The 17329-nt window shown below is 41.4% G+C and overlaps 1 protein-coding gene across 6 annotated transcripts in view; it reads right to left on the reverse strand.

Moving 5' to 3' along the window:
• Nucleotides 1–17329, reverse strand: part of gpam (glycerol-3-phosphate acyltransferase, mitochondrial) — a 92788-nt gene that overhangs the window by 50349 nt on the left and 25110 nt on the right. For 4 of the 6 annotated variants that reach the window (XM_041209545.1, XM_041209543.1, XM_041209547.1 and 1 more), the window contains 5 exons: nucleotides 14335–14456; nucleotides 13290–13412; nucleotides 11377–11450; nucleotides 9238–9351; nucleotides 555–704 (listed from right to left, as the gene is read on the reverse strand). In XM_041209545.1, coding sequence (XP_041065479.1) covers nucleotides 555–704; nucleotides 9238–9351; nucleotides 11377–11450; nucleotides 13290–13412; nucleotides 14335–14456 — 583 coding nt within the window. The remainder of the gene's footprint in view (nucleotides 1–554; nucleotides 705–9237; nucleotides 9352–11376; nucleotides 11451–13289; nucleotides 13413–14334; nucleotides 14457–17329) is intronic. The other 2 variants (XM_041209549.1, XM_041209548.1) reach the window with 1 other exon arrangement.

Genomic DNA, 17329 nt, shown 5'->3' on the forward strand with positions numbered 1-17329 from the left:
TCTAAAAGAAATAAAATATAATGAAACAATGGCAGGAATTTATGATAAGCATGGTAGAACAAGCCTTTCTGATGAGCTCATGTCCTTGAATTCCATTCCTGTAAAAAGCTTGCCAAGTAAAATACTGGAGTACAAGATTACAATAAACAATTGAACTGCACTGCTAACGAGCACTGTGCCGCATCCATTTTACCTTCGGTTTGTCCCCAGAAATTATTTCCCACATACTCTTCCAAAACGAAAAGTAACTTCCACTAACTCTACCAAAGTTCGGAGCTTAGAATTGCAAAGCTTATTTGTTGATTTAGCTCACTTTCAAAGATCTTAGCACGATGTAGGCTGGCACTTCAGTGCAGTACTGAGAAAGTCCTGCATTGTCAGAGGTTCAGTCTTTTAGATCAGATGTCCACCTAAATAGGCATTTTCAATGAAATATGAGAGGATGTGGGAAATTTAATGCAGGCAGTTTTGAACATTTTTTAAAACTTATGTTAATTACTATGGATAAAATTGGAGAGAGCAAGCACTGCTTTTGGTACAATCTCATCAATTACCTGATCACAACAGGTGAGATATTGGCTACCATTTGCTGAAGGATTCCTCTAGCTTTTCGCTTTACTTTACCCACAGCTTTGGGATCTGGCTGAGCAAGAGTCTCCACTGGTATCTTTTCAGTTACCGTCTCCATAATGGCCATCTGAACTCTAGTTAACAGTCACAGGAATAAAAATATATTTTTTTAAAAAAGTATATTTCAAAATAACCATGTTCTATCCTGTTGTCTTTAATATGGCATTGACAACACACAACTGAGTCCGACAAAATAAATTTTAATGCTTATGAGAAATATAAAAGTGCCTAAAACTACATTTAAATTTCTTCTGTTTTGAAAAAAATTATAAATACTCTTTTTATTAATATCATCAATGTTGTCTATATGTAATATATATTGTGGAGATGGTAGCATAGTGGTAATGTTACTGGACTAGTAAACCATAGGCCCAGCCCTAATGCTCAAGATATAAGTTCGAATCCCACCAGGGCAACTGGGGGTATTTAAATTTAATTGATAAATCTGGAATTAAATGCTAGTCTCATTAATAATGATCAGGAAACTATCAGATTGTCGTAAAAACCTGGAAAAACTCAGCAGGTCTGACAGCATCTGTGGAGAGAAAGACAGAGTTAACGTTTGAGCCCATATGAGTATCTGAAGAAAAGTCATACAGACTTGAAGCGTTAATTCTGTCTTTCCCTCCACAGATGCTGTCAGACCTGCTGAGTTTTTCCAGCATTTTTTGTTTTTGTTTCAGATTTCCAGCATCCGCAGTATTTTGCCTTGTAAAAACCTGTCTGGTTTACTAAAGTCCTTCAGGGAAGGAAATCTGCTGCCCTTACATAGTCTAGTCTACATGCGATTCCAGACCCACGTAAACGTGGTTGACTCTTAACTGCCCTCTGAAATAGCCTAGCAAGCCACTCAAGTGTATCAAATTGTTACAGAAAATTTGAATAATAAAACCAAATAGACCACCTAGCATCGAGTTAGGAACCAGAAATGAAAAGGGCACACCCCACCCTGTTAACTTCACTAACATGTGGGAACTTTTGCCAAAATTGGGAGAGCTGTCCCCATAGACTAGTCAAGCAACAACCTGACAAAATCATATTCATCAAATTATACCTTACAGCCAATGTCCCAGACTCCCCCATCATCAACACGGCAGACCCTTCAGAGGTGGCAGCACAGTGGTATACAGTCAAGAAGGAGTGACTTCTGGCAGCCCTAAACATTGACTCTGGACCCCATGAAGTCTCATGGCATTAGGTCAAAATGGGCAAGGAAACCTCCTGCTGATTACTCCCCTACCACCCGGCCTCAGCTGATGAATCAGTGCTACCCCATGTTGAACATCACTTAGAAGAAGCACTGAGGCTAGCAAGGGTGCAGATCTTGCTAAGTGGGGACTTCAATGTCAATCACCAAGAGTGGCTCGTCAGCACCATTGCCAGCCAATCTGGCCGAGTCCTGAAGAACATATCTGCCAAACCAGACTACAGCAGGTTGCGTGAACCAGCACAAGGGAAAAAACCCCCTACTTGACCTTGTTCACAGTAATCTACCAGTCGCAGATGCATCATCCATGACAGTATTGCTAGGAGTGACCACTGCACAGTCCATGTGGAGACAAAGTCCCATCTTGCACAGCAAGTACCTTCCATCATGTTGTATGGTACAACCATTGTGTTAAATGGGATAGACTCAGAACAGATCCAGCAACTCAAAAGTGAGCATACACGAGGCACTGTGGGTTACCAGCAGAATTTGCAACCTCATGGCCCAGCTTATCTTTAACTCTACCATTACTATCAAGCCAGGGGCCAATCTTGGCTCAGTGAGGGGTGCAAGAGAGCGTGCCCGAGCAGCATGAGGAATACCTAAAAATGAAGTGCAAACCTGGTGGAGTTACAACACAGGGCCACATGCATGCTAGACAGTGAAAGCAGCATGCAATAACAGAGCTAAGAGATCCCACATCCAACAGATCAGATCGAAGCAACAACACTGAGCTCTTTTTCCATCGCCTTTGTTACCACATGCACTTCTTGTCAGAGGTCCTCCCTCTGCACAGTAGACCCTTTTATTTGTCTGCTGTATTCTCCGTCTGGCTGGACCCCTCCCTACGGCCTCTCACCCTCCCTTGATCTTCTCAATGTGAAATGCTGGCAAAACATCAGCCTTCTCAATTCCTCTGCTCCCCTAACTCACTCTAACCTGTCTTCCTCTGAACTTGCTGCACTCCATTCCCTCAGGTCCAACCCGCCATTGCCATTAAACCTGCTGACAATGGTGGTACTGTTGTTGTCTGGTGTACTGACCTCTATCTATCTGCAACTCCTCCACTCTTCCTCCTACCTCCCTCAGGCCATGATCCCACCAGTGAACATCAAGCCATTATTTCCAGGACTATCACTGACCTCATCTTTCCTGGAGATCTTCCCTCCACACTTTCCCATCTCATGAACCCAAACCACATACAGCTCTTCTACCTCCCCACCTAAGACCCATACACTGGACTGTCCAGGTAGACCTATTGTTTTGATCTGTTCCTGCTTCACTGAACTGATTGTTTCCTCCCCTTGTCCAGTCTCTTCCCATCTACATCCTTGACTTTTCCGATGCCTTCTCTCAGTTGAACAGTTTGCGATTTCCTGGCCCGAACTGTCTCCTCTTCACCATGGAATCCCTCTACACTTCCATCCCTCATCAGAACAATCTGAGGGCTCTCCATATCTTCCTTGAATGGAGGCTTAATCAATCTCCATCCATCACCATCCTCCTCCTCTATCTGGCTGTTCTTGTTCTTGCATTGAATAACTTCTCCCTTAACTCTGCTCACCACTCCCAAATAAAAGGTGGTTCTACGGATACCCTCATGGGCCCTGACTGTCTGTCTCTTTATTGGATATGTGGAACATCTTTCTTCTAGTTCTCCTCGGGCCACCTCCCTCACCTCTTTTTCCAATACAGTGATGAGTGTATCGGTCCTATTTCCTCCTCTTATCCTGAATTGGAAAACATCACCAATTTTGCTTCCAATTTCCATCCTTATCTCACCTTCACATGTCCTTTCTGCAACTCTTCTTTTCCCTGCCTTGACTCCTCTGTCTCCATTTCTGATGATAGGCTATCAATAAATACTCATTATCAGTCACTGACTCCCACAGCTACTTCAATAACACTTCCTTCCTCTCACACCCTGCTTCCTGTAAGCACACCATTCCATTCTCCATTTCCCACATCTCCATCATTTATGTTCCAATGATGCAACCTTCCATACCAGCACTTCTGATATCTCTTCTGTTTTCCTCAAGCGAGGATTCTCCACACTGTAGTTGACAGGGGTCTCCATCCTATCTGTTTTATTTCTTGCATTTTTGCTCTCACCGCTTCCCGTCCCTCCCAGGTCCATGATAGGGTTCGCCTTGCTATCGCCTTCCATCCGTCAGCCTCCATATTCAACAGATCATCCTCTGCCGTTTCTGTCACCTCCAGCGTGATTTCATCAACAAACACATCTTCCCCTTGCCTCTCCTTTAAGCATTTTAAAAGGGACTGTTCTTTTTTTAAAATTCATTCATAGGATGTAGGCATCACTGGCTAGGCCAGCATTTATTGCCCATCCCTAATTGCCCTCGAGAAGGTGGTGGTGAGTGCCTTCTTGAATTGTTGCAATCCAACAGTTCCAATCCAGTTCCACTCCACAACCACACCACCCTTCTGACATTTCTATGCAAGTGCAAGAGATGCAACACCCGCCCTTTTATGTCCTCTCTCCTTACCTTCCAAGGTCCAATAAAACTCTTCCAGGTGAAACAGTGATTTATTTGTACTGCTTTCAATTTAGTATGCTGTATTCATTACTCACAATTCAGTTTCCTCTACGTTTTTTTTATTCATTCATGGGATGTGGGCTTCGCTGGTTGGACCAGCATTTATTGCCCACCCCTAGTTGCCCCTGAGAAGGTGGTGGTGAGCTGCCTTCTTGAACCGCTGTAGTCCATGTGGTGTAGGTACACCCACAGTGTTGTTAGGGAGGGAGTTCCAGGATTTTGACCCAGCGACAGTGAAGGAACGGCGATATATTTCCAAGTCAGGATGGTGATTGACTTGGAGGGGAACTTCCAGGTGGTGGTGTTCCCATCTATCTGCTGCCCTTGTCCTTCTAGAAGGTAGTGGTGGTGGGTTTGGAAGGTGCTGTCCAAAGAGCCTTGGTGAATTCCTGCAGTGCATCTTGCAGATGGTACACACTGCTGCTTCTGTGTGTCGGTGGTGGAGGGAGTGAATGTTTGTGGATGGGGTGCCAATCAAGTGGGGAGTATTCCATCACACTCCTGAATTGTGCCTTGTAGATGGTGGATGGGCTTTGGGGAGTCAGGAGCTGAGATACTCGTCGCAGGATTCCTAACCTCTGACCTGCTCTTGTAGCCACAGTATTTATATGGCTAGTCCAGTTCAGTTTCTGGTCAATGGTAACCCCCAGGATGTTGATAGTGGAGGATTCAGTGATGGTAATGCCAATGAACATCAAGAAGCGATGATATGATTCCCTCTTGTTGGAGATGGTCATTGCCTAACACCTGTGTGGCGCAAATGTTACTTGTCAGCCCAAGACTGGATATTGTTCAGGTCTTGCTGCATTTGGACATGGACTGCTTCAATATCTGAGGAGTTGCGAATGGTGAACATTGTGTAATCATCAGCAAACATCCCTACTTCTGACCTTATGATAGAAGGAAGGTCATTGATGAAGCAGCTGAAGATGGTTGGACCGAGGACACTACCCTGAGGAACATTGGAGAGATAAAACTGCTTTGCAGAACACTCCATTCAGTCTGCAAATGTGACCACAAGCTTCTGGTCACCTGCAATTTTAATTCTCCACCTTATTCTCACGTTGAGATCTGCAGTTTACTGCAGTGTTTCAATAAATCCCAAGTAAGCTCAAGGAATAGCACCTCATCTTTTGGTTAGGTACTTTACAGCCTTCCAGACTCAACACTAGATAAAACAATTTCAGGCCATAATCTCTCTCCCATTTTGTTCCCTTTTCTTTGCATGTTTCCGTCTTACTTGGTTCTTCTCCTTTTTGTTTTTGGAGAGCAACTGTTCATCACTCTGCCATTTACATCTCTGGACACATCTTTTGTTCCTTTACTTGTCCCATTACCACTCCATTTGTTGTATCACCAACTCTTTTGTCATTTAATCTCTCCTGCCTTCTATCCCATCACAGACTTTCCCTTTTGTTCTTTATCCACCTTTCCCCAATTCACTCGCTTAAAATCTATTATGTCTCTAACTTTTCCCAGTACTGATGAAAGATCATTGGCCTGAAATGTTAGTGCTGCTTCTCTCTCTATAGGTATTGCCTGAGCTGCTAAGTATTTCAGCATTTTTGTTTTTACTTTGGATCAGATCAAAGTTCTGCAGTGCTGTCACATCCAGTTTTGGATGGTGGTAGACAATTAAACAGCTACCCAGGGAAGGAGGCTCAAAAAACATCCTATCCTCAATGATAGGGGAGCCCAGCACATCAGTGCAAAAGACAAAGCTGAAGCATTTGCAATCAAGTGCTGAGTGGATGATACATCTCGACCTGCTCCCGAGGTCCCCAGCATCCTAGATGTCAGCCTTCAGACAATTCCATTCACTCCACACGATTTTACAAAAAGACTAAAGACACTGGACACACTGAAAAGACTATGGGCCCTTATGACATCCCAGCTATAGCATTGAAGACTTGTGCTCCATAATTAGCTGAACCCCTAGCCAAGCTGCTCTGGTACAGCTACAACATTGGCATCTACCTGCCAAAATGGAAAGTTGCCCATGTATGTCTTGTCTACAAAAAGCAGGACAAATTCAATCAGGCCAATTACTGCCCCACCAGTCTACTCTCGGTCATCAGTAAAGTGCTGGAAGGTGTTATCGACAGTGCTATCAAGCGACACTTACTCAGCAATAACCTGCTCACTAATGCTCAGTTTAGGTCCAGTAAAGCTGCTCTGCTCCAGACCTCATTACAGCCTTGGTCCAAATATGGACATAAGGGCTGAATTCTAGAGGTGAGGTGAGAGTGGCTGCCCTTGACATCAAGTTAACATTTGACCAGTTGTGGCATCAAGGAGTCCGAGCAAAATCGAAGTCAAGAAGAAGCATGGAGTAAATTCGCCACTGATCGCAGTCATGCCTAGCACAAAAGATGGTTCTGGTTGTTGACGATCACATCTATAAGCATGCTACCTGTGAAGCTCTCAACCTCACAGATGCGTCAGTGACATCAGCTGCTGCTAAAATTTGATTTCGAGCTGCACAAACAGTTAGCCAGGATATGAGAAACATTCTGGGGTTCCCACTCACTGCGTAAAAAAGCTCACATTGCCCCTGCATCTCCTTAAACCCCTGCCCCATAACCCTTGTACCATCAGCTAATGGGGTCAGGTTTTCCTTGCCCATCTTATTCAAACCGGTCATAACTTTTTCCATCTCTACTAAATCTCCCTTGAATCTCCTCTGCTCTAAAGGGAACAAGCCCAGTTCTTCCAAACTAACCTTGTAATAAAATCCCTTTATCATTTTAAATATCTTGATTGGAACATCCCTCAGCCTGCTAAACGCATGGAAATACAATCCAAGTTCATGCAACCCGTCGTCATAATTTAACCCTTTATGCCATGGTATCATTCGTGAACCATTCTGGTGCTATATTGCCTTCTAGGCCTCCAGATCAGCATGATCAGAGGGTCTCAGAGTTCCAGATTCTATTAGCTTACCTAATCACACCTGGAGTGGCAGCAGAGCTACTACAGTGGGCCACAGTGATATCGGGTCATAGAACTTTGGAATCAGCCAGGGCTTCCCCTTTTGATTGCTATCCAGAGAACTCTGCTTGAAAATGTGCATAGGTTGACTGAGGATTGAGCTTTGTTAGCCTCATTATTGAAAACCCCACACTGTCAAGGCTCACCTGAGAAAATGAGAACTTGAGTGACGTAAGCAGGTTGCAGGCATCCATTTGGTTCAGGTCTGGGATCTTGATGATGACGATGATGTGGAGCGTCACATGGGTCTCAAAGTAGATGACTAGTGCTCTGCCTGAAACAGGCATATGAGCACTTATTTTGATATATGAAATTGGGGTCCTACATCCATTGTGAACTGCAGCTGTCCTATCAATTGGTCCCTGGTGTGGAGTAGCCAAACCAGACTTCCTTAAAAGGGCCACCACTGACTGCTCCACAATTGGACCACAATTTGCTTTTCCCCTTTATTCTGGCTTGCTACCAGAATCTGTGCACCACACTCCCTGGGTTCGCCTTCCCACCAGGACTGGACTGGTGGTCAGCTAAGTAGAGCTGCTGGCTGATTTCACACCTCCCTGGCCAACCATCTGCCTTGGAGCACCTGATTAGTATTCACAATTCACCAGCTGTAGGTTAATAAGGCCCAATCACCAAGGTGGTTCAGGCTTCTCACTGGTGCAATCTAGCATGCAGTGAGACCGCAGCATCTGCCTCCCTACCAAATATATGCATATATCCATGTATGGGAAATGTGTGCATATATATTTCATGTAGGATATATGTTTTTACATGTACACACATAATCTCCATCTAGTTATCTCTCTCTCGCTACATGAATTAAGATCAAGTGTATTCGTTCATAAAGCAGCACTGGAGCACAAGAACAAAGGAAATCACACCTATTCGCCATTTGTATTTATTAGGACTTATTTGTGGCCTTGAGCAAGGTTCTTGAACGTTTTGTACGAGAAATGCTTTTGACTACATTGGGTCTAAAGTTTTCCCATTCAATTCTCCAGCACCTACTCGCCCAATTTACATCACCTCTCGCAATACAGACAGGCAGAAAACCAGGATTCCTCAATATAAAACATTTGTAGGAACTGTGGCAAATAGTTCAATTGGAACTTGTTGCCAGACTCTGTGGTAGAATTCGCCCATTACCCAGGTAAAATTAACAGCAGTAAATCTTTTTCGGATTATGAATCTTTGCATCACAGAAATTCACTCAAGATTACATGCCTGTTTAAGAGTATAATCATTGCGTCATTCCAATGACTATCCCTACTTCATTGCTTTGTGAAAACATCAGTGCGTTATCATCTAAATGCACTGACAGAATCATAAAAGGATCTATTATCTTATTTAAGTTGTTTAAAAGCTAAATACAATTATATTTTATTTCAAGTAACTCCCCATTTTATAAAATGAAATGGCAAGAGCTGCAAACCTTGTCATTTTGTTCAAGATGTCTATTGTGATCAGATCTGAGGTGATGTCCCGTTATCTCCCTGCTCCACGTTAGCCCTAATGGGGCACTTCTGCATCCCTTAGCAATAGACGTAAAACTTTGAACTGGCCTGAAAACTGATGTGTTCATCCTTGGCAAAACATGGTAGTGGCTGGATATTCCATATCCTAGCTGGAAGTGTGGTTTACTAGGTTGGGGGTCAGAAAGCAGCAACTTTACAATCGGAGGATTTTTTAAATCATCACTGCTCCCATTATTAAATGGTAATAACGGCAGTTCTTTACGATATTGTTGAGCTCCAATAAAACCATTTAGGTTAAATAGTTGGTAAATCAATGTGCAATGTTGTCCAATGCCTTTTGTAACTTTTTCTAATGCTAATGCTAAGCCTTCCATACCTGTTGCTATTTAAAACGTTCTCAATCACATTCCTTGGAAACATATCACGATGCACATCTCTTTCCTGAATAAACAAGACATAGCAGAGACGACGTGCCAGCCAACCTCGGTACCTAAATCACCAAAGACATGGTAAATATGAACAATTTCATCATCTGACCAATGTAAGTATACCAGAGCTTACAGTCTGCTCACTATTTACTTTCAACATAGAACCTTTCTTCTTCAACAAAAAACAAAAATAGCTGGAAAAACTCAGCAGGTCTAACAGCATCGGCGGAGAGGAACACAGTTGACGTTTCGAGTCCGTATGACTCTTCGTCAGAACTAAGGAAATAGAAAAATGAGGTGAAATATAAGCTGACAGAGTGGGACAGGTAGAGCTGGATAGAGAGCCAAGAAGAGATTGCCAAAGATGTCATAGACAAAAGGACAAAGGGGTGTTAACAGTGGTGATATTATCTAAGGAATGTGCTAATGGTGACATTAAGGGTAGCAAGCAGGACAAGCTAGTGGCAGATGGCCTTAGTGGGGGTGGGGTGGGGGGAAGGGATCGAAATGGGTTAAAAGGTAGAGATAAAACAATAGATCGAAATAAAATTAAAAAGAGGTGGGAAAAGAAAAATATATTTTTTAAAAATTATAAATTATTGGAAAAAGGGGGATCGGAAAGGGGGTGGGGATGGAGGAGAGAGTTCATGATCTGAAGTTGTTGAACTCAAAATTAAGTCCGGAAGGCTGTAAAGTGCCTAGTCGGAAGATGTGGGGCTGTTCCTCCAGCTTGCGTTGAGCTTCACTGGAACATTGCAGCAGTATGAGGAGTCATCCGGACTCGAAACGTTAACTGTGTTCCTCTCCGCAGATGCTGTCAGACCTGTTGAGTTTTTCTAGCTATTTTTGTTTTTGTTTCAGGTTTCCAACATCCGCAGTATTTTGCTTTTATCTTAGTGCTTGAACCTTTCTTCTTGTTGGCCTCTTAAGGGTTCAACTTTACAACTGATTTTAACAAAAGTAAAAATAATGAAAATGCTGCTGAAACACAAAATATATTTTCCATCTTACGCATTGTTAAACCTTTAAGAGCAATTGGCAACGCTTACACGACAGCTGACTTTTGCAACTCTGGTTATTTTTTTCCCCATTATTAGTTGTTTGTCTGCTTTTAGCTCCCACAGCGCCATGTACCATTTCCCAATCAAGAAAGCGAGGGCGCAGACAACCTGTTTTCAGACCTCTGGTAATGTTATTCCCAACTGACTATTAGGAAATACTTGAGAATAATCAGACTGGCTTGTCATTCCATCTGATGTGCCTGGCTGCCTAGCCTCCCAACTGATGCCACCCTCACTGGTACTGATGTTCAAGAGCTTGCCATTTTGGAAATCACAGGTGCAAGCCCATCATATTACTCATCTGTAACAGTACAAATTTGGTACAATTTATCTCTGCCAAACAAATATCCACCATTACTAAGAAATTCGCATTTCTCTTAAAAACTCAGGCAATTGAATCACCCAAGTGAAAGATTCAGCAGTAGGAGAGAGAACTAGTTTATCTAATTTTTCCAACAAACAAGTTAGGACCTGCTGATCAACTCAAGCAAGTTTAATGCGACGCTTGTTAATCAGTTCAATTTGGTTGTCACTTCAACAGACTGCAAACTTGAAGTAATTTGAACATTTAACATTATTCTGAATTATTAATGGGCCCACTGTACATTTTTTCTGTACTGTCAACAAAGTATGAAATCTCCTTCAACACAGCCATTTGATGTTTCACTGTATAGGAGGTTGTATTATTTTATTCAACTCAATTCTCTACAATTTATACATAAGTCACATGTAGTATCTTGACACACTCTAAAAGGACATGGGGGTGAACCTAACTATGTTCACACACCCTTAAAAGAAGCATAATCTCAGAAGCCATTGTGTGAAAATGGAACGAGGCACATTAAAATTAGCCTGGGAAAATTTAACAAAATGAGTGAATCATACAAAAGTGTCCTTTCAGTCCAGATTCCTTCCAGATTATGTAAAATTGGATGAATACATCATATAGATATCTATTTATTAAATAGAAACAAAATCATCCAGTATTAACCTGGTTAATTTCCAGATCACAGATTCAGATCATACCTGGTGTGAGTTTCATTAATATAGATCACATTCCGTAAGCCCTGGGAAGGGATGCTGGTATTGAAAAGTTTATCCTGGGTAGCAAAGAACAAAACACTGAAGTCACATTCCTGCACTTTGGTCAACTTGGAGAAAAATTGTTCCGTCACAGAAAAGTAGCCTCCTTCAAACTTTTTATTGTAATGGTCGCATTAAGATTCCGAATAGTGGTTTAAAACACAATGATCAGATTGGTTAAAGCACACTAGCCTTTAACCTCTGAAGTGGGATAGAATCCAGACAAACACCTCCTCTGCTGGCTATAAGGATTCTAAGCAAAATGAGCTCAGCCATTCTCAAGCCTTCCATGATTTGGCAATAAATTAGTAATCTCAATCAGAGAGACAAAGCAACAAAAATGGTTGGTGTATACAATAAAGAGGGCATAGCCAGGGAGGTTTCATCTCTGGTCTGTGATAAATTACCAGATTTCAGTCAGGGTGGTGCTAGAGACACTATAATGGTGTCAGTTCCCTTGGGTGAGTAAAGTGAAAATCAGCCAGGGTTCCCACAGACATTCACCAAAACCTGCTGCAATTGTGCATGTGTGGACATTGAGGAATGAGAGAATTGGGCTCAGCAATGATACTGACTGACCAGCCTGCTAAAACTATCATGGCTCAAATATGAATAATGGTTATTTGGGCAGAGTTCCCAAAGCCCTTGGATCCACACCACACCAAGGAGGAATAAATGCCTTCAGGTGAGAAAAAGGGAAAAGAAAGCTACAAGGAAGAAAATGGGTAATTGAAGCAACGCTTTACTCTGCATTTAACCCAGACTGCACCTGAACTCTGAGGGCTCCACACTGTCATAGGGTGCAAAATGTGGAAAGTGTTTCAACCATTGACTCAGATGTTACTTATGCTGACAAGCACAAAATCCACAGAATGCTATAATACACAAGATTACTGCTTCACTTTCCAACTTTTGTACTTCACATTGAAAGTTATTTGAATGTCAACATTTTAAAGAAATCAAGAATAAACTTTTAAACTGAATACAACTGCCCATAAAACTGCCCTGTCCACCTTAAAATAAAACAGCAACAAGCGGAAAGTAAGAAAAAGCTGTTCATCTCACCTCATCCATTTGCCAAAGATTGGATGGAATATCTTACAGTCTCCTCTCATTCTTGATCATGCTCATGTTCTCTCCCTCTCCCCTACCTTCCCAACGAAACTGCTTTATAACTTCTCATACCAGAAAGAAGTCAAGGTTTCATATGGCCTCTTTCTGTGTTGTAACCACTCTATGATTCTATAAAAATCTAGCATTGCAGCACTAACTGTACTGCGCATCAGTCTGCTCTACATGTTCTAATTGGTATTTCTCAATTTATTTTCCCTTCTTTCTGACTCTTTTAACCTTGATTATGTTCTAACCAATGGCCATGGCCTTCTCCTAACTTAATGAAAAAAAAACACGCTTTATGTAAAAGAATTCACCCTGTACTACCATGTAATTTTTAGCTTTCTCATTCTGCTTCTCTATGTCTCAGAGACTATTTTCAAAAGGCAGAGAAATCTTCTTCCTTGGCTACTGGGAACCAGCCTCTAAGAAATGTATAAGAGGAACCAGGTTAATTGTGTTATAATTTTCATGTTCTTCCTTTGGAATTCTGCTCCCCAATAACAAAAGCAAGCCTATTAAGTCAATAAATTTAAAGGATTAATTTTGTTTCAGTGATCATAGAAAAACCTTCTCGCTTAAATCTGGTGGCTCATTATTCCATCATTTGCATGCCTTTATTAAATGATAGGGACAAACACATATTCTATATTCTCTATTCATGCGTTAAACAATTTACACGAGAGAATAATGGCTAAAAGTTGCTTTTATCGATGCATCATGTTTAATGTCAGCACAATTACCCTGCTTATTGGAGAGCACACATGGCAGCACCGTCCAACAAATGGTCGCTTTCTGTTCAGAAGTAACTCCTTTCCAGTAGCAGCTGCAGATCGAAACACAGCAGAACTAGGACTGTACTCGACCTGTAAAATATAACAGAATAGAAGGGGCATGAAGGGGAATTTGAATGAACAATACAGCTGAAATTAAAAAGCTTTTAGGGCTTAAGAATGCCAACATTTCTGAACACACCTTCTGAACTTTGCTTAAAGAGAAAGTCAAGGGAAGTATGTTTTTATTCAACTTATTACCCTAGCAGCTGTTTAAAACATTTGCATGCATATATTTTAGAAAAAAGGATCCAAAATTTACAACTGCTGAAACAAATTTTGTTCAAATCTGATTATCCCTAAGCTGCTGCACTGGTATTAATGATGCATTGCAGCAGTCTTCTGTAATGGGGCCACATGGCCCAAGAAACTCAGCTAGGCCTGCCTAGTCCCGGGAAATCATACTAGTTAGATATGCAATATACCCAGCTGGTAGCCCCCTAAAGTAATCAATAGAATGGTTTCTGGGCAAATGGAGGGCTTAGCCACCAAGGTAGCCTGAAGGGAAGACCACCTGAAAACCAACAATTCTGAACAATATCAAGGAGTATTATTTAATTGTAATTTTAAAGTAAATTCTGGAAGAGCACTTGAAATAAAAAGTAAAATTCTTGTAAAACAGGTTTTCTTCTCATTTACACAGAACCAAGGGTCAAATCATTGATCAAGGGTTGAGACTTGAGAGGATGTAAGAGCTCTTAAGCTACAGTTCATTACTGAAGTTCTGACTATGAAATGAAAATATATTCCAGATTTTAATTGTTTTGGGGAAAAGGGGGAAATAAAACTTTACAGTGAAACTTGTAATACTTATCTTTCTGAGAGCCCTATAGTGAAGTTTGTGTTGTACTGAAATTCTAACATATTTTACAACTTATACACATCAGTGCAGAAACAGGTAATTTGAAAAGCATTTTTTCCTTTGAATTGATTGAACAGTTGGGTGCTTGCTTACTAGCTCATCATTGGAATTCTTCATCCTGTTGCCAGTCTGTGCTCTTGTGCTTGGCAAATAGGCATTGTCTATCACAGAGGTAATCAGCACCGACTCAGCCATGTCTCTTACACACTCGAGTACTGCAAATGAAGTAAAATACAAATTTCAAAAAAGGTATATCTTCAACATAAAAGGTATGAAAAATTGTATGGGAAATATTTAACGTCCACGCAATCTTACATAACTGATTCCTTAGTTAGTGATAAAACCTGTTAGCCTTGGCTCAGTGCTAGCACCCTCACCTCTGAGACAGAAGGTTTGAGCTCCACTCCCAAGGCTGAAGCACATAACTGAGGCTAGTACTTTAGTGCAATATTGAGGGAGTGCTGCACTGGCAGAGGATGAAAGGTTTAACTGAGGCAAAACAAAAACAGAATTACCTGGAAAAACTCAGCAGGTCCGGCAGCATCAGCAGAGAAGAAAAGAGTTGACGTTTCGAGTTCCCATGACCCTTCAACAGAACTGAGGCCCTGTCTGCTCTCTCAATTGAATGTTTAAGATCCCAAGGCATTTTTCAAACAGGGGTGGGGAAGTTCTCCATGATGTCCTGGCCAACATTTACCCCTCAACCAACAATGTTAAAATAGATTATTTAATCGCGTGGCTCATAACTGTTTGTAGGACCTTGCTGTGCGCAAATTGATTGCCAGGTCTCCTATATTACAATAGGAACTGCATTTCAAAATCAGTTAATTAGCTGCAATGCGATTTAAGACATCCTGAGCAAGTAGATGCTGCTGCTATATAAAGGAGTTATTTTTCTTTCATAAGGAAAAGGGCATAGAGGAGATTCCTTCTATTGTACTGTACTGTGCAAAGTGTGGCATCTCAAGGACTGCATTAGTAATGTATTCTACCTGCTAGCTCTGTTAGTGACGGAGTTATAATAGCAAGATTAGAAGTTACAATAGGTCAATAGGGTTCTTGATTGGTAAGGGGATCAAAGGTTACGGGGAGAAGGTGGGAGAACAGGGTTGAGAAACTTATCAGCCATGATTGAATGGCGGAGCAGACTCAATGGGCTGAATGGCCTAATTTCCGCTCCTGTCTTATGGTCTACAATAGGTCAAGTGACGTGAGGTCAATGTAAATATTGAGCAGAGATTTGGCACAATTTTATGAATTTAAATAGACTGACCACATAGAAGGCGTGAAGGACAGGCTCTGTGACCTTTCCTGTTAGAACTGTACATTATTTAATTAAAGCTTCATTGTAAACTTACGAGTGGTGTAGGATTGCAACCTTACATGCACTTTATGAACTGAAGTAGCTGTTACAGAGTGCTGTATAATCATTAAACATGGTTCACTTAATCAGAGGTTTCTGTTCCAGTTGAAAATTCATTTTCATTGTTAAGGATTTGACTCTTTAAAATTTGTAAACTTTGTCCACAATACTGGGATGGCAATTTCCAGATAATATATAAAGTAATTTGTGAGGTAGAAGTTAAAGGTATCTCAGCTTATGGTCCTTTGGGGAGGGGAAAAATAACTTTTCACCAATATAAAACACCAAATTCTCTTGTTGCATTGAGGACATTTTCAAAAGTATTCAACAAATGCAATAAACTCACCCTCTGTTCTAAAGATTTATCCAAAGTACCTGAGAACTACCCATCCTGTTACAGCCCAATGCAATTAAACTAATGTCTTGTTTGTGAGCCTGACAGCTTCAACAATTCATGGTAACGAACTTACTAAACGTTACTTGGAACACAAGTGTAACCTTTTTTTTAAAAAAGGGGGCTTCACCAATGGTTAATGCAAGTTGTAGCTCTTTTGAGCACAAACAAATAAACTAAATTAATAAAATCTGGAATAAAGTGATAGGCAGCCCCTTAAAGGGAAACTGCAAAAACAAAGACAAAATTTAAAGTGAACTTATGAACAATAAGATCATGACTGAGTTTGGGCTTCAACTCCATTTTCCTGCCTGCTCCCTATATCTCTTAACAGCTTATCTTTCCAAAAGACTTGGTGTCAACAGCTCCAACGAGGATTAAACTCGTAACCTCTGACTTACTAGACCAGCGCTCTAACCGCTAAGCTATAAACAATACAAGCCAGGAGGTCCCCAGTTCAACTCCTGGTCTATGCTCATTGATCTCAGCTGGGGTAGCAGTATCTTAGGAGTTTATTTTTGGCTGAGGTGAGATTCAAGATCATCCTGGTCTGTACAGCTCAGTATCATACAGAGGAGCAAGTAGGTTAGGCTGATTCTTCAGTGCACTACCCAAGGGAATGCTGCATTGTCAGGGATGATGTTTTTTGGATCAGGCATTAAATTGAAGCCACGTCTACTTGACATAAAAGATTTTACACAACTGATTCCTTAGTTATCGATAAAATCTGTTAGCCTTGGCTCTGTGGTAGCACTCTCACCTCTGAGACAGAAGAGTTGAACTCAACTCCAGAGACTGGAGCACATAACTGAGACTGGCACCTTAGCGCAATACTGAAAAATGTATGGGTTTGGATGATGGGAGGAAATACACAAGATGATGCTGTCTTTGGTCAAATAGCCTTACTGTTTAGCCTTACTTGTGAACAATGGCAATATAAATGAGGTACCACAGGACTACTAGTACCAATCCATGGAGCCATAACATAAGTCAGCACACTGTGAGGACGAGAGGAGAAATAACAAAGAACTGCTTAGCATTTTATCGTGTCCTCAAATATCCCAAAGTAGTTCACAGCCAATGAACTACTATTGAAATGCAGTCACTGCAGCCAATTTGTGCACAACAAAGTCCAACGAATAACAAAAGGAGGTGAATGGTTGTTGATCTGATTTTGTTCTGGGAAGATAGATGATTGAAAACTGTTGCTCAAGGCACAACAGGAGAACTCCCTAATCCTCTTCAAATAGTGCCATGGGGCTACTGAACTATTAGACTCATAGACGTTTACAGCACGTTTACAGAAGGAGGCTATTCGGCCCATCATGTCC

The sequence above is a fragment of the Carcharodon carcharias genome, chromosome 17 (assembly GCF_017639515.1).
Source record: "Carcharodon carcharias isolate sCarCar2 chromosome 17, sCarCar2.pri, whole genome shotgun sequence".
NCBI classification, from domain to species: Eukaryota; Metazoa; Chordata; class Chondrichthyes; order Lamniformes; family Lamnidae; genus Carcharodon; species Carcharodon carcharias.